Source organism: Theobroma cacao, chromosome 1, assembly GCF_053813885.1.
Source record: "Theobroma cacao isolate CCN51 chromosome 1, ASM5381388v1, whole genome shotgun sequence".
In the NCBI taxonomy this organism is placed as follows: domain Eukaryota; kingdom Viridiplantae; phylum Streptophyta; class Magnoliopsida; order Malvales; family Malvaceae; genus Theobroma; species Theobroma cacao.
The window spans coordinates 34,088,017-34,110,665 of NC_142639.1; the positions used below are offsets into that span (position 1 = coordinate 34,088,017).

The 22,649-nt window shown below is 33.9% G+C and overlaps 4 protein-coding genes across 11 annotated transcripts; all 4 read left to right on the forward strand.

The window, feature by feature from the left end:
* Positions 1-4,488: 4,488 nt before the first annotated feature.
* On the forward strand, positions 4,489-9,599 carry GAUT6 (galacturonosyltransferase 6). 2 transcript variants are annotated; one of them, XM_018122072.2, is made up of 9 exons: positions 4,489-5,077; positions 5,399-5,433; positions 5,514-5,555; positions 5,653-5,800; positions 5,888-5,970; positions 6,547-6,779; positions 6,944-7,301; positions 7,772-8,293; positions 9,011-9,599. In XM_018122072.2, the coding sequence occupies exons 1-9, from the start codon at positions 4,966-4,968 to the stop codon at positions 9,284-9,286; spliced, it is 1,809 nt and encodes a 602-aa protein (XP_017977561.1). In that variant the 5' UTR covers positions 4,489-4,965; the 3' UTR covers positions 9,287-9,599. The 2 variants fall into 2 exon arrangements, with proteins under 2 accessions (XP_017977561.1, XP_007050412.1); XM_007050350.3 differs by having other exon boundaries at positions 5,894-5,970.
* Positions 9,600-10,263: 664 nt separating this feature from the next.
* Positions 10,264-10,965, forward strand: PSBW (photosystem II reaction center W). The gene is made up of 2 exons (XM_007050351.3): positions 10,264-10,434; positions 10,536-10,965. Exons 1-2 carry the CDS (start codon positions 10,338-10,340, stop codon positions 10,844-10,846), a joined length of 408 nt encoding a protein of 135 aa, XP_007050413.1. The 5' UTR covers positions 10,264-10,337; the 3' UTR covers positions 10,847-10,965.
* Positions 10,966-11,064: 99 nt separating this feature from the next.
* Positions 11,065-15,164, forward strand: LOC18613229 (RNA polymerase Rpb7 N-terminal domain-containing protein). Of its 7 annotated transcripts, none has more exons than XM_088807007.1 (9): positions 11,065-11,204; positions 12,175-12,326; positions 12,447-12,542; positions 12,681-12,768; positions 13,422-13,450; positions 13,552-13,636; positions 13,790-13,877; positions 13,959-14,048; positions 14,647-15,117. In XM_088807007.1, exons 1-8 carry the CDS (start codon positions 11,189-11,191, stop codon positions 14,041-14,043), a joined length of 639 nt encoding a protein of 212 aa, XP_088663133.1. In that variant the 5' UTR covers positions 11,065-11,188; the 3' UTR covers positions 14,044-14,048; positions 14,647-15,117. The 7 variants fall into 7 exon arrangements, with proteins under 7 accessions (XP_088663133.1, XP_088663134.1, XP_017977600.1 ...); XM_088807008.1 differs by lacking the exon at positions 14,647-15,117 and adding an exon at positions 14,329-14,640; XM_018122111.2 differs by lacking the exon at positions 13,959-14,048 and having other exon boundaries at positions 14,647-15,164.
* Positions 15,165-15,816: 652 nt separating this feature from the next.
* GR (glutathione reductase) lies at positions 15,817-21,228 on the forward strand. The gene is made up of 11 exons (XM_018122083.2): positions 15,817-16,255; positions 16,654-16,879; positions 16,985-17,263; positions 17,384-17,560; positions 18,059-18,112; positions 18,221-18,369; positions 19,358-19,421; positions 19,495-19,665; positions 19,756-19,893; positions 20,332-20,417; positions 20,807-21,228. Exons 1-10 carry the CDS (start codon positions 15,891-15,893, stop codon positions 20,371-20,373), a joined length of 1,665 nt encoding a protein of 554 aa, XP_017977572.2. The 5' UTR covers positions 15,817-15,890; the 3' UTR covers positions 20,374-20,417; positions 20,807-21,228.
* Positions 21,229-22,649: the final 1,421 nt, after the last annotated feature.

Genomic DNA, 22,649 nt, shown 5'->3' on the forward strand with positions numbered 1-22,649 from the left:
ATTATTTAGGTATTAAAATAATAAATAGGAGTTGAGTACTAAATAATATTAATATTTAATTTTCATTAATTTGGGATCAAAATTAAGAATGGAAATGAAAATGAAAAAAATTAATAATGATATTTCTCAAAGTATTCAACCACATATATGTAATGAAAATAAACTCTAATTTTTTAAAAAAATTTCATCTTATCGCTTTTTTATTATAATTACAAAAATATAAATATTCATCAATTGTATAAGATATCCAAAACCTATACTTATAAATATGTGTTCATTAAATTACAATCATTGAAATATTTTTTATTATAATTATTAGTAAGATTTAAACTTATTTAAATGTGTATTCATCAAATGATGATTATTAAAATATTTTTTATTATAATTATTAGTAAGATTTATTCCATTTATAAATAAAATATTTAATTTTATTGAATGGTTTCATTAAAAAATATTTTATTAATTTAATAGTGTTGTATAATTTAAATATTAATATTTTAAATTAATTTTTTAAAGTTAAATATTAATATTTTTATTTTTAATATTTTAAGTTAAATATTAATATTTATCAAATTTATACCCATAAACTTAGTAGAAAAGTGTTTTTGTTGTTCTGGGCATAAGACATTTTCCGTAATTAACCTTGTTGACTCGTAAAATGTTTTACATTTGGAATTAATCTTTCGTCTTCTAAATAAGTATAAGTCTTGAAAACGTTTTTTGAAAAATATCTTACAACAAAACAAATGGATCCTAACACCTTGAATAATTTTTATGGCCAGAAAACAAATAGTCAGTTAAATACTATTACCTTTCATGACAAAAAAAGTTAGTAGCTCTTGATTCATTGAAGGAAGATTAAGTTCGGATAACTTGATGGCTTAATTGTAGAAGAATTATTTAAACGATTTACATATTTTTCTTTTAAAAAATTATTAATTATTTTCAATTTATTCATACTTTAATCAAACTTAAAAAAATTAATGCAGTCAATTTCTAATATTTTATTTTTATTTTTATTTAAATATAAAACTACAATGCATAAAGTATAAGAAGTTAACTATGATATATAAGATTTCATAGAATGATTAAATATATAAATAATAAAATAATATAAATAGAAAAAAAAAGATAAAAAGACTTTACTTTTTCTTAATTTCAAACAATTGTGGTGAGTAGTCTAATTTTTCTTTCTCAAAGCCCACAAGTTCATAAATCTTTTTAATAAAAATACTTATCCAGTCCCTGTACTCTTCAATTTGTTCAATTTAGTCTCCATATGCAAAATTGAAACAATTTAATCTCTTGATTTTGAAAATTACGTCAATTTAGTCATTTCTCTAACGGCATTCAATTTTTTAATTAAAAGATGACGTCAACGCTGATGTGTCACATTTGATGACGTAGGCGTTGAGATGATGATATGGCATGCCACGCTACAACGATTGATGATGTGGTAGTGGTAACGTGGAACTGACATGCTAACATATCAATGTTATGTGACAGATCAAAAAATGACTAAATAGGAAAGTAAGAAAATTAATTTACATATTCTAAAATCAAATAGTAAAGTAAGAAAATATTTATATATATTTTTTAACACCATAAATCTTTTATACTTAAATATTTGGCTTATTAATAAGCATATCAATAATTTACTTAAAGATTTGTATTTTTTAAAATTTTTTTAATTTAGTCCCTTAACGTCTTAATTTTGTTCAATTTAGTCCATATACTATATATTTTTGTACAATTTAGTCTCTATGATGTAGCAGGATTTTTTTTTAAAAGATTTTTTTGATTTGCCACGTGACACTGACATATCAGCACGTCAGCACTGCCACATCATCATATAGTGCCATGTGGCATTGCCACTTCATCACTCGATACCACGTGACATGCCACATCATCATCTCAACGTCACGTCATCAAAATGTGACACGTTAGCGCTGACGTCATTTTTTTAACTAAAAAATTAGATGCCGTTAAAGAGAGGAACTAAATTGATGTAATTTCTAAAATTAATGGATAAAATTACTTTTATTTTGAATGCAAGGACTAAATTGAGCAAAATTAAAGAGTATAAAGATTGGATAGGTCTTTTTACCAAATATTTTTTGAAGAAAAAAGTATGTTTCCGTGTTGAGTTACATAAAAGAGGGTAAAGTAAAAAAAAATAGAAAAAGAAAAAGAAAGAGAGATGGAAAAAATTTAAAAATTAAGATAAAATTGAATAAGGCTTATAAAATCAATTTATTATTTTTATTTATGTTAATTATTAAATAAAAATTATTTTGAAAATTTTATTTAAAAGATATATATAATAAATAAATAAAATTTAAAAATATATAATAATTAAATAGTTTTAAAAATTTTGAGCAACCAAAGATACATGACCCTTGGCGAGAAGCAACAACGGAGGAAACAAGAGGTTGGCCAAACCTTAAAGACTGGCCGCTGCCCCGCTACCAAGGCACGTGCATGGCCAATTGCCAACCCCCAACAATGCCATAAAAAAGACACGAGTTCAAAAAACTTTCCTATATAGAATTTGCCTTTTTTTCCCCAAAAGGAAACAAAAATGATATTCACGTGAAATAGGAGGTACTAACAAAAAACCTCCAACCAGACTCGCAGATGAGGATGGTTACAACTAAAAGTCACCGTAAGTGACTCAATATTTGTCTGAATATTTAGTCTATGAACTAATATGTACCTTTTTATTTTCCCTCTTCCAGTCTTCTCAATGTTTTGACAAACATTATATTCTTTTAAAACATGAATGTCACCACAAACGCTTTAAAAAAATTAATAAAATCTTTTAATTTCACATTAATTAAATAAAATTTTGTAAAAATTTATAAATATGAACGTTGCGTAAGTAATAATCATTATATTAAAATTAAGGTTTGAGTAATAGTGTGAAAGTTTTAGTATTTTATTTACTTTTAATAATTATATAATTTTTCTGTCTATTAAATGATTTAAAAAAAAATTATAATACACAAGTAATGGAAGTAATACAACTCTAATGATTATGTCAGATCCTAAGCTTAATTACTTGTCATGTTGGGATATTTATTAATGGCACACGTTTACGCTGAAATCAAAGTATCAAAGAAAATGACAAAGATGTGAGATTAACGTCAAACTCACCATTGGCTCCTTAATAGGATATCTCTGCTTAACAATTTTACTTCCCGAAGCTAAGAGAGGTTGACCTTTCGTAATTAATGCATTGGTAAACCACACCTACTTCATTTAAATCACTCCTTTTGTCGATACACGTGGCACTTACCTATCACTTTCGTTAGACTGCAATCCTTTATGTTACAAAAATATTATTGCAAAGGACAAACAGCAATATTGCCCTAAAAAGGAAAAAAAAAGTTTAATATTTAAAAAAATTAAATATTTTTTTATATTTTTATTACGTTAAATTAAGTTTTAATATTTTATTTTAAATTAAATTAATTTTTATATTTAAATTTTGAATCAAATAAATCTTTATAATTAAAAAATATCATTTATTGTTTTATATCATATGAAGTTGATGTGATATACTAAATATAATAATTGAGAATGATGAGATATGTTAACATATTATAATTAATGACGATGTGATATGATAGTATGATGAAGTGATATTTTTTATCTTTTATATTAATGTATTGTGAATATAAAATGACAAATAATATTTTGATTAAAGACAATTAATCAATATTTATTTGATCTAAAATAAAAATATAAAAATTTAATTGAATGTAATAAAAAATAAAAAATTTATATGATTTTTTAAATAATTCAGGAAGAATTTTAAACATTATGTCAAAAAGAAAATAGCAAAAATTTTGGAAGATCATATTAATTTACCTATGCTCACATAGTCAAAGCTCAAAGTTCAAGTCCAATATACGAGGCTGGAAAAAAAAAGTAATATTTATGTTGTAAAACAGAAGATTACTTCATATTATATAGATGAAAATTCAAAATGAATCTCCACAAATGAAACAAACAATAACTAACATTTTCAACTATAAAACTAAAATAATAAAATTACCCGATTAGATTTATTCATTGATTTGATATTTTCTTTTTTCATATAATCATTCTCCTTATTCCATAATAATCAACATAAAGAACAATAATACTAATATTAAATTTTATTTATATTCACCAATCAAATGACCGCCGCAAATCTAGTACTAGTAATAATCAACCTTCATACATTTTCCTTTTTTAGGAAATTAATGCAAAAAGAGAATAAATAATTTCCAGAATTTATGATATTTTGTTTTCATTGTGTATATGGCTCGGCTCGACAATGACACATTAACATAATTAACACACACATACTACCCAGGCCGACAAGAGCCCACAAAATCATGAGCGATAGCTGACCTAAGGGATAAACGTAAAAGATCATCTCATCAACTAAAATTAACGGCCAATATCCCTCGTCCTTATCATTAACCAATGAATGAGCCACCACCATCCCCATCACTCTTTCGCCTTTCTCGCAATTCAAATCTGTTTATATGCTAACCCAAGGCCAAGGTATATAAATCCAGAATTCCAGATCAGTAAACATTAAATTTTGAAACGTGAAAAATGGGAAAAAAAAATAAATTAAAGCGGAAAGGGGAAAGAAAAGTAAGTCATCTCCTTCCCTGTCCCAGAACGTGAACGAAGCTCTATCTCTCTCTCTCTCCAAAGCTAAATTTCTCACCCTCGAAAGGGAGGCAAAACGCACACATCAGAAACCCTAGTCTTTCATTTGTTGAACTCCTGTTCCTTGTAGCCGAAGCAACGAATCGGCGCCGATTTGAATCTGTGAAATGTGCTTTTTGGAGAACGATTGAGAGAGGACAAGGAAACTCAACAGGCGAAGGGTTTTTTTTTTTTTTTTTATCATTTTCTCTTTTTCTGTTACGAGTTCAGGTTTTTCTCCATTTTTATTGATTGATGAAGAAATATCGTCGATGGCAGAGGATTCTGATCCTCTCTTTGCTCTCTTTCTCTGTGTTCGCTCCAATCTTGTTAGTCTCTCAGAGACTCAAAACCCTTACTTCTATCGGTAATCTTCTTCCAATCAGATTTTAATGTATTTTTTTTTTATGAAAAATCAAATGCTTTTACCGTCAATTGAGTACTCGATCTGACAACAAGCCAATGACAGTTACTTTGCACTACTTCGATTTTAGGGTACAGAAATATACGTTTATATTTTGTTAAAGCTAAAATAAAATGCTAAATCGAATATTCATTTTTCACAAAGAGAAATTTTCTATTTTCTGTGTCTGGCATCTTGTGATTTTAATATATATATATATATTGTTTGAATTTTCGAATGTTGCCTGATCTTGCTTGTTTCCATTTGTGATTCTGAACCTGGCAGGCCGGAAGGAGTTTATTGAGGATTTGGCCAATATTGTATGGATCTCTCTTCCTTGAAGTTTTATTTATTTATTTTTTGGTAGATTTATAATGGGTTTTTGCTTTGTTCGGTGCAGAAGTATAGGACTGATGATTTAAGACTTAATGCGATAGAACAGGTAGCTTTATGGATTTAGTTTATTTTGTTTTGGACATTTTATCTTAAGTGGTTTTTGACCGTTTATGCATGTTGATCTTTGTTGCTTTATTATCTAGGAAGCTGCCGAAGAATTAAAAGGGCCAAAATTAATTGTTTTCAAAGAGAAGGATTTTAGTTCTGTAGTTAGTCACAGTTATAATGAGAATGGTGATTCTGATCAATCTGGGGATGCTCGAGATGCTTCTAAATTGTTAGAAGCAAATGGTCAGTATTACATGGGTGTATGTAGCAGTGTCTTTTATCTTTCAGTTTATCAATTTAAATGTGACTCTGAGTTCCTCTATTTTTTAGTTACAGAAACTAATGATAAAGGAAAAGAAAAAGACAGCCATCAAATTCAGCAGAATAAAATACAAATGAACTACAGAGAAAAGGTGTGTATTTACATGACGGGGTGCTATAAATTTGATCTAATTTAGACTAGGTGGTTGCATTGATGTCTACTTTTAATCTTGTGAGGGAAAATGGATGTTGGAGTTGTAGCTCTCTTATTCTTTTAGATATCTATATGAAGAGGAGGGGATTTGTTTAGCTGACACCAAATAGTTCACATAAAACTGAGCCAGCATTGCAATTTTACATGCCTTTAAAATTTCACCTGACCATCTATCAATTTGTGTTATGATCTGCTTTGCATGATATTTTAATTTGCTCCCCACTGAATTTTGTTTGTGATTCTGCTGGTGTTTGTAATGCAAAAACCGGTGAAGCAATTGCTCATCTCTGGAATTTGAGCAATACCAGAAAGTGGAATGGGAATAGGAAATCTATAGGTTTTGTTTTTAACCCCAAATTTCTTAGGTACTATTGCCATCACAACCTGAAGTTTACTAATATGATTTTTTTAAAAGAGGTGGTGGGGGGTGGTTGTTTGCTAGAATGGTCAGAGCTAGAGTAAGTCATGTTAGTTTTAATATATCTGTAAGTTAATACTAATATATTGGTTGCAGGAGCAATCCAATCAAGAAACAGTTAGACATGATCAACCTCTGCAGTCTCAATCACGCAGAGAAACAGATGAGAAGGTAAAGCAGATGAGAGATCAGCTCATTAGAGCAAAAGCGTACTTAAGTTTTTCACCACCAGGTAGTAACTCTCACTTGGTGAAAGAGTTGAGAACGCGAATCAAAGAGGTGGAACGAGCAGTTGGTGAAGCCAGCAAAGATTCAGATTTGTCAAGGAGGTAAAATGACGAACAAATTTTTTTTTGCTTTGATTATAATTTTACCAATGCATTTTAAATTCAATAATAAACTTGAATTCAGGATTACTGTTAAGTGAATGTGCTTAGATTTAGGGTTGAATTGCTACATTGAACTTATATCTGAAGAACAGTTAAATTTTCAGTGCTTCACAGAAAATGAGATCTATGGGGGTTTCTTTGGCCAAAGCGAGTCATGTATTCCCTGACTGCTCTGCAATGGCCACAAAACTTCGTGCCATGGCTTATAATGCTGAAGAACAGGTTCGGGCGCAGAAGAATCAAGAGTCATATCTTTTTCAACTTGCAGGAAGGACTACTCCTAAAGGCCTTCACTGCCTGTCCATGCGGCTGACAGCTGAATATTTTTCCCTTCAACCTGAGGAAAGACAGTTCCCTAACCAACAAAAATTGCATGATCCAGACCTTTATCACTATGCAGTTTTCTCTGACAATATTCTGGCTTGTGCAGTGGTTGTGAACTCCACCATTGCCTCTGCTAAGGTAAACTGCCTCGCCACTTTTACACTCTTTGTTTTATTCTTCAATCATTTTCATTAAATTTCACTCTGCTTATTTTATGATGTTAAAACATGGTGTTGCTTATTGAAAGTAATTGTCATGATAAACAGTTATATAAGAAAATGCGTCTGTGTGTGTGTTAAATCATGTGAGGATGATATGAGGTATTACATTGCTGTACAGTAACTGATACCCTTGTTATTTATAATGGATAATCATGGTTTGAGTTTTGGTGATTGGCATAAGCTTTCCAAAGTTACCATGAAGTTCTTTCACCTTTTCCTGTCTACCATAAGCTTATACTGCCCCTCTATTATCAATTTCCCTTTAGAAAGATATTAGTCTTTGCTCCCCTTATCTTTGATGAGTTAGCTACAGTTAGTTCATGGTTGGGCCATTGTTAACCTGTTAGTGGATGTAACATACCCTGATAATTGAAATTGGTTTTGCAGGAGCCAGAGAAAATTGTTTTTCATGTGGTGACTGATTCTCTCAACCTTCCAGCAATTTCTATGTGGTTTTTATTAAATCCTACTGGAAAAGCTACAATCCACATTCAGAGTGTAGACAATTTTGATTGGTTGCCCACCAAGTATAATGCAATATTGAAGGAACAAAAGTCCAATGATCCAAGATATACTTCTGCCCTTAACCATCTTCGCTTCTATCTGCCATACATCTTCCCAGCACTGAAAAAGATTGTGCTCTTTGATCATGATGTGGTAGTGCAAAGAGATTTAACTGGACTTTGGAGTGTTGACATGAAGGGGAAAGTAAATGCAGCAGTGGAGACTTGTCAGGGAAGTGAATCTTCATTTCGTCCGATGCATATGCTTATGAACTTTTCAGACCCATTTTTGGCAAAGAGGTTTAATGCCAATGTTTGCACATGGGCATTTGGTATGAATATGTTTGATCTCCGAGAATGGAGAAGACTAAATTTAACCACGCTCTACCGTAATTACTTGCAACTGGTATGGGTATTTGCTGTCCTTTCCTTGTATTTGCATTTATTCCATGCTAAAATGCTTCTGGATTTATTTGGATTCTGTTATTTTCTGAAGCTGTTCATTAGTTCTTTGAAAATATGGTTAATGTTATCAGGTGCATTGGCTCATATTTGTTGTTTGGAATATGTTATCACCTGGAGCCGTATAGATTTTACCTAAAGTTTTTCTGTCATAATTTTCAATATCAATCATCTTTCTTACTCATTTTCCACTATTTCCCAAGAGGGGTTTTTTTTTTCTGTCTAAAGCAAGTGCTATTTATTAGTTTGACCTATGAATGATAAACAAAAACCAGTTCGGGTTAGTTGGAACTTATTCATCCCTAAAAAGCAGTATCATCTTGCTGGTGTATAATTGCTCAAGTTTAGGTGTATTCATACTAGTTTCAATCTGAAGAATTTTGCACGCTGTGTATCTTCTTCTAAAATGTTTTGATTGTGCTTTTATTTTTCTTTTTCCAATTGAAAGTTCTGGAAACAAATTTTATGAGGGTGAAACTTGTGCCCTGTGCCTCACAAGTTTGACACCAATTGTTTGCTTCCAGATGTGTCCATAACAATTTTTTTAATGACATCATTGCTGGTTGATATTTCCAGTGCTGTGTCTGTGTTTTTATAGTAGGTATCCAAGCTATCAATGCTATGTGTTTCTCACGCTTGTTTGCCTTGTGATTTGTTACAGGGACTTAAGAGGCCATTGTGGAAGGCTGGGAGCTTGCCCTTAGGTTGGATTACTTTCTACAACCAGACTGTAGCTTTAGAAAAGAGATGGCATGCACTTGGGCTAGGTTATGACTCAGGTCTTGGGCTGGGTGATATTGAGCATGCAGCAGTTATACACTATGATGGAGTTATGAAACCCTGGTTGGAAATCGGAATTGCTAAATACAAAGGCTATTGGAGCAAACATGTGCAGTATGATCATCCTTACTTACAACAGTGCAATATTCACGAGTAATTGAAGATCACAGCATACAAGTGGAATTCTTTGATTCATACCGCATTACTAGTTGCTTCTCCCAGAAACTGCTACGATTGATCTGATTCTTTAACAATCGTTCATGTAAATTTCAATTCATTTTTTCCCATAATGTTCCGGCCATTATCTTTTAGGGGTTGAGTCAATTTATGGCAATAACCAAAGGTAATAAGTTTCTGTGGGGATGCTGTATTGCAGGTATACGCTTGTACATAACTGATAGCGCAATTGCTCTGAATTCAAGCACATATTCTTGAAATGAAAGAGGAAACATATAAACTTTTATTCATGAGATGGAGAATTTTCATTTTCACCTACAGGATGCCAGTTGGTTGTTGGTCGAGGCTCTTGTCCTGATTCTATGGTCGTATTTTGATTCATACCTTTCATGGCCTTTTTGCTAAGATGTAGATGTTGCATCTCGGTTGTGTCGTCCCTCCTGGCTAACCATTACCTGAACCGGCACGAGATAATGGGCATATTCCCTTTTAGGATGGTTTATGCTGAATAGGATTCAAGGCTTGGCAATGGCTACCTTCACCATAGTTGGGACTAATAAAGTCCCTTGACAGCTCGCACAACGCGACGGGGCCAAGTGGCTTCTGTCAACGAAGGAAAAGGGAAAGCTTTCATTTTTTCTAAGCTTGCTTTTATAATTACAAGCTCCTTGAAAGATGTTTTTCTAATTTTGTAATTTTAGTGAAGTTATGTTATATAACAGTCTTTGTGAGACAAGAAATTAATAATTAAATTTGGGTCCAAGTCTTAAGTTAGGGTCACGGCCCATTTATCCCTCTCTTGTCATGACCATAAAACTCTCCTGGATCAATCTTTTGTTTATAGACGGATGACGTGACACGTGGACGAAATTGGTTGGGTCGGTGTGGATACGGGATAGCAAACGAGGGGCTACCTATCGGTGTGGTGTCTTGGACAGATTCTGGACCAACCAACGATATTAACCTGTAAAAATTCTTGGAGCAAATATAATTGTACTCTGGTTGTTCTCATTTCTCCCAATTGAAGGAAAATGGCCACCATCTCTGCTAGCACCCCTACCTCTTCAATCATCCGTGCAGCTCTCGCACACAAGCCATCACCAAGGGTTGCATCCTCAGTTGCCATCGGTAAGTTTCTAGCCATAATTTTGCCTTCATTTTTTAATTTGTCTAAAAGCAAAAGTTCATACGCATTTTGACCTTACCTGCAACTTTTGCTGTACTTCCAGGGTTGCCAGCAATGGCAAAGAAGGGGAAAGTGATGTGTTCCATGGAAAAGAAGTCTTCTGCAGAGGAGAAAGGCTCAAACGTGGGCATGAGTGCATCATTGCTGGCAGCAGCCTGTGCAGCCACCATGTCAAGCCCAGCCATGGCTCTGGTGGACGAGAGAATGACTACCGAAGGAACTGGACTTCCCTTCGGTTTGAGCAACAACATTCTTGGGTGGATCCTGTTCGCTGTATTCGGCTTGATTTGGGCCCTTTACATTGTCTACACTTCCTCCCTTGAAGAGGATGAGGAGTCTGGATTGTCGCTCTGAGCCAGACCTCTTTTCATTTCCTAATGGTGTTGTTCATTGCAAATATTATGTTGAAAGGAATGTAGAAAATCAAAGATTCTGGCTTTCCTATATATCCTGTAGTAAAACTACCTTCTGCATGTCCAATGTTTTTCTCCATTGTTTCTTCAAGGATGCTTGATTTGGTTAGCATGAACATGGAAAGTTTAATACTTGGCAGTCAATCATGGGCCATGACTGGAGTTGGATCTCTTGATGCTACCCCAAACACGTCTTCACTAGTTCCTCGACTCTAGTACCTCGCCTGCCAAGTGGCTCTAGATCAAGAGTACTGGGCGAGGTTAACTCACACCACACCTGCAAATGAAGCCACTTCTTGGTATTTTTCCACTAAATAACTTTAAAATGCATTTATCAAAACAGAGTGTATGTATTAAATGGTTTTAATTAGAATTAAGAATTATTTCTCACCAAAGTATTGGAAGAAAGAGGAATAAATTGTCACAACTACCAGTAGTACATATTTTCAAATTTTAATTGCAAATATTAATAGTAGAAATATAAATTTAAAAACCTCGACTCATCACTAATATTTATGAATTTTACATGTAAATCAAATTATCAGAGATAAATTAAGAAATTAGGGTCGGATGCGATGGGTTAAGCAATATGGATGAGTATTAGTCCATTACAAGGTCTTCAATGTTAAATTTTTAATTAATTTTATATGTAAAATAAATTATAAACGGTATATATATTTTTTATTTTTAAAAGTAAAATAAAAATTTATACAAGAATAAATAAAGTTCAGTTTAATTAATACTTTTATTATTTACTTGTTACATTTTATCTTTTACCTTTTGCTTTCTATCCGTTTTTAAAGAAAAAAATAAAAATATCAAATAAATGAAATATAATTTGCAATGACTAGATTATCCTATTAATTCCCAAAAAAAAAAAAAAACCGGGTGGATTTAATACTCAATATCCACAATCCGAAACCCCTCTTATTTCTGGCCCATATTAAAACTGAGGCCGAATCTTTCCTTAAAAGACCGACTTTCACCCTTGGTCGTATAACTAGACTGAACTTCAACTGCAGGACAAATGGCTAACTAGTTCTTACTTTCGCTTCATCTTTGTTTGTCGAACGATTTCGAATCCTTTCCTTCTCAGTTACCCTTTGTACCAACCTTACCTAACTGTACGTTGCGTTTGCTTTTTTCTGTTTTTCGTACTTTCAAGTCTTTGCAGCCTGAGTTTCTTCACTTTGTTGCCTATTAGGTATTCGGAATAATGTCTCAAACTAGTGTTTGTACATTGACAGTTGCTTTTTATTTGATTCCCAGATTTTTGGAGTTTTAAAAATCTGAAGACAGCAGAAAAAAAAATGTTCTATCTAAGCCTAATCGAGCACACTTTGAGATTACCACCCCATCTTCTTAACCTTCCTCTTGATGAGGCTATTAAGATAGAGTTGGAAGCCCTTTTCTTGGATAAGGTTTGTAGTATTATGTCTTTCCGATATGTTTATCAATTGTATGGTCTTTTGTTTTTTCTTAAGTATTTTGGGTGAACTATGCTTGATAATGATGAATGATATTTGTAAATTGTAATGTAGGTTATTGCAAACTTGGGACTTTGCATTTCAGTATATGACATCAGGTCAATTAAAGGCGGCTTTATCTATCCCGGGGATGGTGCTTCTACCTATACGGTATTGCTTATCATCTCTAAGTTATGCTATTTTTTGCATTACGTTTCTGTGAGCAGGACATATTGATTTGTTTTTTTTTTTTTTTGTATTCTCTGCGGTGTCTGAATTTTGACAAATCTTGTTTTGCTATTGTGGTAGGTGGAGTTCAGACTGATTGTGTTTCGTCCATTTGTTGGTGAGATTATTGTTGCAAAACTTAAAGAATCTGACGCTAATGGCTTGCGCTGTAAGTCGAAAAAACAATTACTCCTACTTGTTCTGATTGTGCTGTCTATGCATATCCAAATTTATGTTCTCCTTCTTCTTTAGAATAAGTACCCGATTATCATCTGTATGTTGGAGCCAAAATTAGCTTTCTGGTTTCATGATTACAGGATAATTAATTCAAGTTGAGTCGGAAGTCAACCTGATTGTAATTACACAGTATTATCTAACTTGTGGCTAGTTCAGGACAAGATGAGTCAGTCGAGAAGATATATCTTTCTTTTGTAAATTAAGTTTTTTCTGTGTTTATAGAGCACATCTTTGTTCCCATCAATGAATTTAGAAGGTTACAGCGTGAGTTAAGGCAATGCAGTGTTCAGATTGTCTTATTTTATGTTTCTTGTTGCATTTAGTTGTATAGGACTTAATCCATAAGCTTAGTTGAAAGATGATAAGGAGTAACATGAGGGAAGTTTCCTCTCCTTTCTTAGATCTTGACTTATTAAGTAACAGATGGTAAGTAGAAGGTCAGATAGATTCTTCGACTAATATCTATGGCTGCTAATGGCAGGCTTTCTATATGGTTTGGAATATGCATATTTCACTCATTTCTTTAAATAGTCTCTAGCTTTTTGCTATGTGGTGATTTTGATTGTCAAATTACATCTTGTCTAGATATTGTGACCAATGCTAAATGTAGCCAGGTAAAGATTGTCATTTGTTTAGACCAATTATAAGTATTACCAACCCATTTCTGCATATCTGCATTTTATGCACATGGTTATCTTGGTTCTGTAATTTGCAGTGTCACTTGGATTTTTTGATGACATTTACATACCTGTCCATCTTTTGCCAATTCCATCTCGCTTTGAATCTGACCCTAATAATAGGTAAGAGCCAGTCACTTGTTTATTCAACTCTGGTGTAACTAGAGGTAGAACTTGCTCACCAACTTTCACTATTGATTTTCCTTATGTCATTTATTATTCTCTTTACATCATTATGTACACTAATGTGCTTCTTTACTATTTTGAGGATTGCAGAAATCAAGGAAGATGGATATGGGACTTTGGAGAAGCAGAAGAAGCACAGTCTGAAGAACCACGATTTGTTATTGATGGGATGGATCAGGTATGTCTTGTTATAGCATTGCAAATTTCCATAACCTTGTGATGTTTAGTTTTCACCGACTTTAGGTTCTCTGAATCCCAGATTAAATTTCGAGTTCATAGTGTTATATATCCTTCAATTCCTCTCGAACAGCCAGAAAATTCAAAGCCATTTGCCCCAATGGTGATTACTGTAAGTTCATCTTTCAAATTTGTTTCATATTGTCCATCTGTAGCATTAGAGCAGTGTTCTCTCTCTCTCTGAAGTTTTGCATCTTGGTTAATATAATTTTGTTTTGTTTCATCATAAATCATAGTAAAGTATATTTTCCATCATGAACATCAACTTTTTGCTTAATAACAAAAGATGTAAAGATTTTCATTGTCATGTACAAAGGATAATTTATACTTCTTCCACTTTAGATCATGGGTTACAGACCTAAAATACTAATTAAATATATCCTGCTCTGCAGGACGTTTGATCCCTCAACTGCAATGAAGTATGATTAGTTCTCTTCAGTCTTCCTCTCCCTCTCCTCCCCCATTTTTTAATCACTCTTCAATGCCAAATGTTTAGTTCATACATTGAACCACAAAAAGAAGGTTATACCTTCGCCCCCTCCTCCTCTCTATTTTTCGTGCCGCTTCATTGAATAGATTGTACCTTATGTTTCCTGCTTCGGATAAGAGGTCAATAGTTATAGGTTTATGTATATCCTAAAAGTACAATAGATTCAGTTCTATAATCAACATCTTTTATTGTTATTTTTATCCCATTTGTTTCATTGCAGGGATCAATAGACTATGATGGTTTGGGCCCCGTTTCATGGTGGGAGGAAGCAGAAATGGTTCAGGAAGAATCTTAAGTTTACAAATCAGTAAGTGGAAGCAAGTGAGGCTTTGTTGATTGGATTTGTTTGTAGCTGCTTCACAAATCACAAGGCAGCAGGAATGATCTTTTCAAAGCTTGCAATAGCTGCAGCAGAGGGTGTTAATGTTAAATCTTACCTGGCTGACGTGCTTCTTCCCACACAGCACCTACGAGAATAACAACTCAACCATCAACTTATCGAGGAAATGCCAAAAGCTTGAAATTGTTGCTTAGACAATTTTGGTGATCATCCTTATCTCCCACCTCTTTTGTTTTTATAAGAATTTGAGTGGCTCCACTGTGATGTTGACTGCTGGAATTAGTCTTGCCTCAATTTTTTAAACAATTTTAATTGTGGTATATAGAATATAGTATGAGTGATTGTAAGTAATTCGTAGTTTTGCAATGCTTAAGATAATTATCCTTGCGATAAAACAATTTCGTTTGGTATAATATTTAAAATTTTTTTTGATCAAGTCAGAAAATTTAATTTAATTTTTATTTTTTATTGCATTCAATTAAGTTCTTATATAATTAATAATTGATTAATTGTTGGTTAAAATTCTAGTTATCATTTTATAACACAATTTATGTTATAGTAGATGTTTACATGGCATAATGACATAGTCACGGAATAATTTGCACTCTCTAGTTTAACAGATGTTAATATAAAAATGATAAATAATATATTGATTAAACCATTAAACTATATTATCAAACAAATTGATTGGACTTAAAAAAATATATAAGAATTAATTTAAATGTAATAAGAAAATAAATATTTGTTTAAATTTTTTAAATAGTTAAAAAAAATTTAAAATATTATGTCTTTTCTGTTAAATTAATTTAAAAGATATCACTGTGTGCTTGTAAACTCATTGCAAAGTCTTAACTCATAAGCTTCTAAGCTGTTTATTTAATTCGTTAAATTGGAAAAAGAATCCATTGAAATAGGTGAACAATTTGAAAAGAAGTTGGACTTCAGATTTATTTACAAAGACAATCAAACTCCGCAGGCCACAAATGCGACAGCTGCCTCCACCGCAAATCAATTCGACCAATAGATGTTTGATGGGCGGACCCCACCCACCAGCCCAAGGATCTCAAACAAGCATAAGCTATATTTACACCAAAGCCAGAGACGGTGATAGGAAAAGAACAAACATGGCCACTACTTCTTTTACAGCTCCCAAACTCTCTTCCCCAACTCTCCAAACCCTTTACCGAAACCTTCCCGTCTCTGTTCCTTTACCCAAGACCCGTTCTTCCTTTTCCCGCCACCTTTCTCCCTCTATCTCTCGCTTCCACCATCACCACTTGCACCGCCACCGCCTCTTCTCCGTTCGTGCCGAGTCCGAGAATGGTGCTGAGCCGCCGCGGCACTATGACTTCGACCTCTTTACAATCGGCGCCGGCAGTGGTGGCGTTCGTGCTTCCCGTTTCGCAGCCAATTTTGGTGCTTCTGTTGCTGTTTGTGAGCTTCCGTTTTCGACCATTTCTTCTGAGACCACTGGCGGCGTTGGCGGGACGTAAGTTTCCAGAGTACAAATAGACCTTTTTTGTGACTTTATATATCTATAATTTATATATTTTGCGTGCAAAAATTTGTTTCTTTTTTTTTTCCTTAAGAAATTAGGATTTTGGAGTTTATTGCACATTGAATTATCCACTGGAAATACGTGTGTTTTCTGCAATTTTGCCTCTTGGGTTCTGAGGTTTTTTTTTTTTTAATCTTTAACTTGAAAATTACAATCTTAACTTAACTGGCTAAAGTTATGGGTTTTAATCTCAACGTCTATCACCAGAGCTTTTGGCAGCCTAAAGCTAATTCAAGAAAGCCTACTAAATTTAGTTTGACCATTATGAATGTCACTGTTTTTCGTCTGTGTTTATTTGAAATTGTAATCAAATTTGTGTATAATTGCAGATGCGTACTTAGAGGATGTGTACCAAAAAAACTAATGGTTTATGCGTCTAAATATTCTCATGAATTTGATGAGAGTAATGGTTTTGGATGGAAATATGACGCTGAACCAAAGCATGATTGGAGCACCTTGATGGCTAATAAAAACGCTGAGTTACAGCGTCTTACCGGTATTTACAAGAACATTCTCAATAATGCTGGTGTCATATTAATTGAAGGCCGTGGAAAGGTAGGATGATTCTCTCTCCGCATTGTTTCTTTACAATACATGTGAATGCATTTGTTTTTATAATGTTTCTTGATTGTGAATCCTTTTTGATGAAATGTGTGGCAGATTGTGGATCCACACACTGTTGACGTAGATGGAAAACTTTACACTGCGAGACATATACTGATTTCAGTTGGTGGACGTCCATTTATTCCTGAGATTACAGGAAGTGAATACGCAATAGATTCTGATGCTGCCCTTGATTTGCCCTCAAAACCAGAGAAAGTTGCAATAGTTGGTGGTGGATACATAGCTTTGGAATTTGCTGGCATTTTCAATGGATTGACAAGTGAGGTTCACATATTTATACGTCAGAAAAAAGTTTTACGGGGTTTTGACGAAGAGGTGAAGAATTGTGCAAACTGCTAGCTACTTTACTTGTTTATTTTATCATATTATAGTAACTTGCATGATACTTGTTTTAGCAATTTGTTCATCTTAGTGAAAAACCTACACTGTTTGTAGATCAGAGATTTTGTTGGAGAACAAATGTCTCTAAGGGGAATTGAGTTTCATACAGAGGAGTCACCTCAGGCAATTGTTAAGTCAGCTGATGGTTCACTGTCTCTGAAGACCAACAAAGGAACAGTTGAAGGCTTTTCACATATAATGTTTGCTACTGGTCGAAGGCCTAATACAAAGGTTTGGAATAACTTTTGTGACTCTCTTTAGTAAAGTTCCTTTTGGTTACCAATTACCAACAAAATGGTACCACATCAGAGCATGGGTGTAATTGTACTAGCATAAACCTGCGGCCTCAGGAACAGGACATAAAAAGAAAAAGAAAAAGAAAAGGAGAAAAATAAATTAGGAGAATATTATAACCTTCATCTTCAAATGCAATCAAGCTTCTTGCATTGCGTGATTCCCTTCCCATTGTGACCTCAGGAACAGAATATAAAAGGAAAAAGAGAAAGGAGAAAAATTAACTAGGACAATAGTATAACCTTCATCTTGAAATGTAATCAAGCTTCTTGCTTTGCATGATTCCCTTCCCATTGTGACTAAGGAACCTTAAAGGTTTTGTATGTAGAGGATGTAGATTCTCTCCTTTTAAAGGCAACTTCAATTTTTATGTAAATCTAGATAGGTTTGATGAATGTTGTGTTGGGTTTAACATGAACTCTATCTACATTGCAGAACTTAGGATTGGAGTCAGTGGGGGTGAAAATGAACAAGAATGGAGCAATAGAGGTAGTGTTCTTCTTATCTTGGAGTTTATTTTGCTTCATTTTCTATATGTTCTGATTTCTGGTACTTTTTCAGTTAATATTTGTATGTTTTGCCTCATTGTTTCTTTAGGTTGATGAATACTCACGTACTACAGTACCTTCCATTTGGGCTGTAGGGGATGTGACAGATAGAATAAATTTGACTCCTGTTGCTTTGATGGAAGGAGGAGCATTAGCAAAAACACTGTTTCAGAATGAACCGACTAAACCTGATTATAGGTAATCTTGACACTTGAGGTTGATTAATTGAAAAAGTTTAAGGGATTAGGTAAAATTGGAAAGAGCTTAGGGCTCTTTTTGTTGCCTCTACAAAATACTAGTTGAGGACTTGAGGCCTTTGCACCTTATTCCTATTGGAAAGCCAATGTCAACTGTACTCTTGGATGAGTGCCATGTGGCATATGCAGTTTCAATGGCATAGATTCATATATCCCAGTTTTATTATTTTATTTTTCTTCTCTTTCAACAAACCTCGATTCCAGGTCTCTGTCTTCCTTGTCACATATGCCAGGTTTCTGTTTCGCCTTTCTCTATTTTTTTTTACATGTTTCTTTTTCCAAAACATATCCTTCCAAAACCTTTCAATGCTGCCCCATTATGGTAACCCTCTCTTCCTACTGCGCAGGTTCTTTATTATTTTGTACTTTTGTTGTTTAAATTTGTTGGATTTTATGTTTGGGGTGGCTGAGCTACTGAGTAGTGTGGTTGTTTTTTGGATTTATTTGGTGACTTGGTGATGATTGGGGGTGGCTTGTAGTGCTTTAAAAGATTTAAGTGTTTGGTTAGAGAAATCTTCTAAAAAAAGTCACAACAGAAATGAGAAAGGAAAATAATAAACAGGATAATCTACATTCGTTCTAAGTTTTAACATGCCATGTGGCACTCATCTAATAGTGCCTTGGAGATTCCCAAGTAGAGATATGATGGAGGGGAGCCAGACCCCAGTTTTGGTTGTTGTCAAGTAACACTTATTTATGATTCATATTGATCCCTGGATTGAGACCCACTTATAACTTGTCATATTCAAATGAAAGAAGGCATAATATTTTTAATGAACATTTAGATTTAATACCCAATCAATGACAAGTTATATGGTGTCTTCTTCCTTTTTGATATGATGTTTGGGTGGTTTTGAGATATAAAGAGTGGATTTTATTACGTGTTCAATTACTTTTCTGACTTTTTCTTCCCATGCATTTTGGAGTAGGGCTGTTCCCTCTGCTGTCTTTTCCCAGCCGCCAATTGGACAAGTTGGTCTTACTGAAGAACAGGTGAGAAACTGTTTGGCATAATAGCAACAGCTGAAATTGGTTTCTTGTGCTCAACAGTTCGAGGATTTTACAGGCTATAAAAGAATATGGTGATATTGATGTCTACACAGCAAACTTCAGGCCATTGAAGGCCACTCTCTCAGGGCTTCCTGATCGGGTTTTCATGAAACTTGTAGTCTGTGCAGAAACAAACAAAGTTCTTGGTCTGCACATGTGTGGAGAAGATTCGGCTGAAATTGTGCAGGTTCAAGCCTTCACCTAAATTGTTGCTTTCCATGAGATTTTTCCTTCCCAAGTTCTGCAGTTTTTTCTGATGTGTGCAGTTGTTTTCCAGGGATTTGCAGTTGCTGTGAAAGCTGGCTTGACCAAAGCAGACTTTGATGCCACAGTGGGTGTTCATCCAACATCAGCTGAGGAGTTTGTCACAATGAGGACTCCTACTCGGAAGATACGACAAAAGCCTGATTCTGAGGTTTGTTGTTGTCTTTCAGCCCCTGGCATTAATAGTTGTGGTCTAATATGTTTAATTATCTCTGATCCCTTATAACTGGAAATCACTGAAGTCCAACAAGATTACTTGGTAACTGGCAATTCCTTTACCATACAAGAGAAATTGTTTTTCAACAATGGTTACCTAATTTCCATGCAGCTATTAACCAAGTTAACATATCCTGTCAAAAAATAGATTTCCAAGTTGCTGTATTCTGTTACTTTTTGTCTAGGACAAATTTAACGTTCATTTGTGTTTTTTTCCTTTGAGTTTATGTTTTCACAATCCTGGGTTTCGAAGCATTGTGATTACTACTTACTAATAATCATTTTTCATTTACACAATTAGTAATGTTATTCTGATTTTCTTCATCATATTGCCCAAACATGCATGCCATTACTTTTTTAATATGTCACACAGGGAAAGACGGGTCTCGAGGCAAAAGCTGCAGCAGGGGTTTAGCAAGAGTAATTAATTAGCTGGACACCGTGGGAGTTCCATTTAAGGTGCCAACATTTTGATATGCTGTTCTTATTACTTGGGCAAAATGATTGGTTGCTTTGAGTTCTTGTTATTTTTCTCTAACATGAGGAAAACATGGGAAGTACTGAAGAATATTGATAGCAATCCTAGATAATTGCTGACCTCTTGCTGGATAAAGTGGGTTTCTTTTTTTGGTCCTAGGATAAATTGGTTTATTGTTGTGAGATCTTAGACACAGACTTTTGTGTAGTGATGCAAGAAACTATGTGTGTATGCAAAAGAAGCTTGACCATGTAAACTTTAAAATCAAGTGAAATTACTGTTGTATTCTGGCTTTGCTTATTCCCTCTCTGGGTTTTTGCTATCTAAGCCAACTCTTCACATTGTCTAATCATCTCGAGCAATTTGGCAGGTTGGGTACTAGTGGAAGTCCATCTTGTGTATAGTTGATGGATCTCAGATTGAGTCTTGATGAATGATGACCATATGGAGCAAAGGCGTCCTTTGGATGGCACTCATGAATGCAAGCCACAGGAGGTCTTCAAAAGGCAATGATATTGCTGTGAATTTGTAGTGTGACTTTGCACCTTCAAGCATGGGAGAGGCAGGGAGTTTTTATTCTGAGAACCATGAGATAGGATCCTCGTTTGAAAGAATTTCTCCATTTTTGCGCTAAATGATGCACTTTTTTGCAACTCTCTTTTCTTTTTCTTTTATACACTATAAATGAGTACTTGTTATAGCTAATTTATCTTAAAATGCATTCTTTTGTAGCAAATCTACATTTTCTTCAGTTATTGATCGAACGCTATTGGACAGTTGGTTTGTCCTGAACCTGATCCTCTGGTTGCTACATAGTTTCCTGCATTAATTTGATCTTCAACACTTGGCAAAAGGTATCAAAACTCAGATAAATGAAGATTTCATTATCAAGATAGTTTCAAAAAATTTAATGTTGCACACGAGTGTAAAGAAGCCATCATTGAGCAAAGTTTGCTTCAGTATTTCCAACAGCCGGAAGCCACCGGCAGGACTGAAATCCAAACAGTTGGTGATGGCCGGTTAGAGAAGACAGTAAATGATGGGACATGAATCAACTTCTAATTGTTCTTCGTCTTCATGGTAGAACAGATTGCCATCACTATTAAACTTGATGGAAATCCACTTTGGTGGTAATTAGATTCCAGGCAAATAGTCTTGATCGGTTTTCTTCGACCCCCCAGAAGCTCATCATAAACATTCACTCTGAAGCAGCTGCAAACATTCTCCCATTTGCTCATGTACCATTTAAGCAGCCATCATCAACAGCCTTATGTTCTCATGTCCCGGTGCTCGACTTGACCATAGAACCATGACACGGGAGGATTTCTTTCTTTCAGACACAGCCCCACAAGGTTTTTTGGTTTGAACTGAACTTTCCAGTGCTTGGTTTTGTGGGCCGCTCTCGTTTCAGAGTTTTCAGGCTTGCTTTTGTTTTAGCCACGACCTTTTTTCTGTAGCAACAATTTCAACCTTCATTATTTTTCCCTTTTTTCCAATATAGAATTTTATTCTGATAAAATTCTAACTCCAGTCTTCTAGAATCATTATAAATCAGAGTTTAAACGCAGATTAAATTATTTTGTAAAAAGCTAATAATGTATCGGAATTCAACACATTGACAACTATCAATTTTCTTTTTAAATCCATATATTAGATGTAAAATTATCACTAATTTTTTAAACATTGTAGTAGTGATTTTTTTTTTAAGCTAAAACTTCACTCATATTTTTTTTGTGGTTTTAATTTTTTTACATGATATTTTATGATTTTTTTTTTTCAATTAACAAGTCCATGTAGATATATGTTTTTTAAATTAACACCACTCTATTTTACGAGACAAAATTAACAAGTTAAATCCTCGTGGGAACTAGGGAAGAGGAAATATCCGGTCATAATTGAATAACTGATGGGAACTGACTTAGTTCGGTTTCAATGGATTAATTATTAGATTTCGAAGTTAAGGAGGATTTTAAGGGTCGGCTTATGCAAGTTTTCCACTGAACAATCAGTTCATATTTTATATTTTTTAAATATTCAATATTATGATTTATGAAATGATTATAATGCCTCTTTAATTATTCCCCAATTGCTCCCTAATTCTACCTATCCCTAGCTAGGGTGCCGTGGACTGCCGCATAATTCCACACCGCCAGCTGACGCATGATAGTCCTTGTTCAATCTTGAGTGGAGTTGGGCGGCTGCCCCTTTTCCTT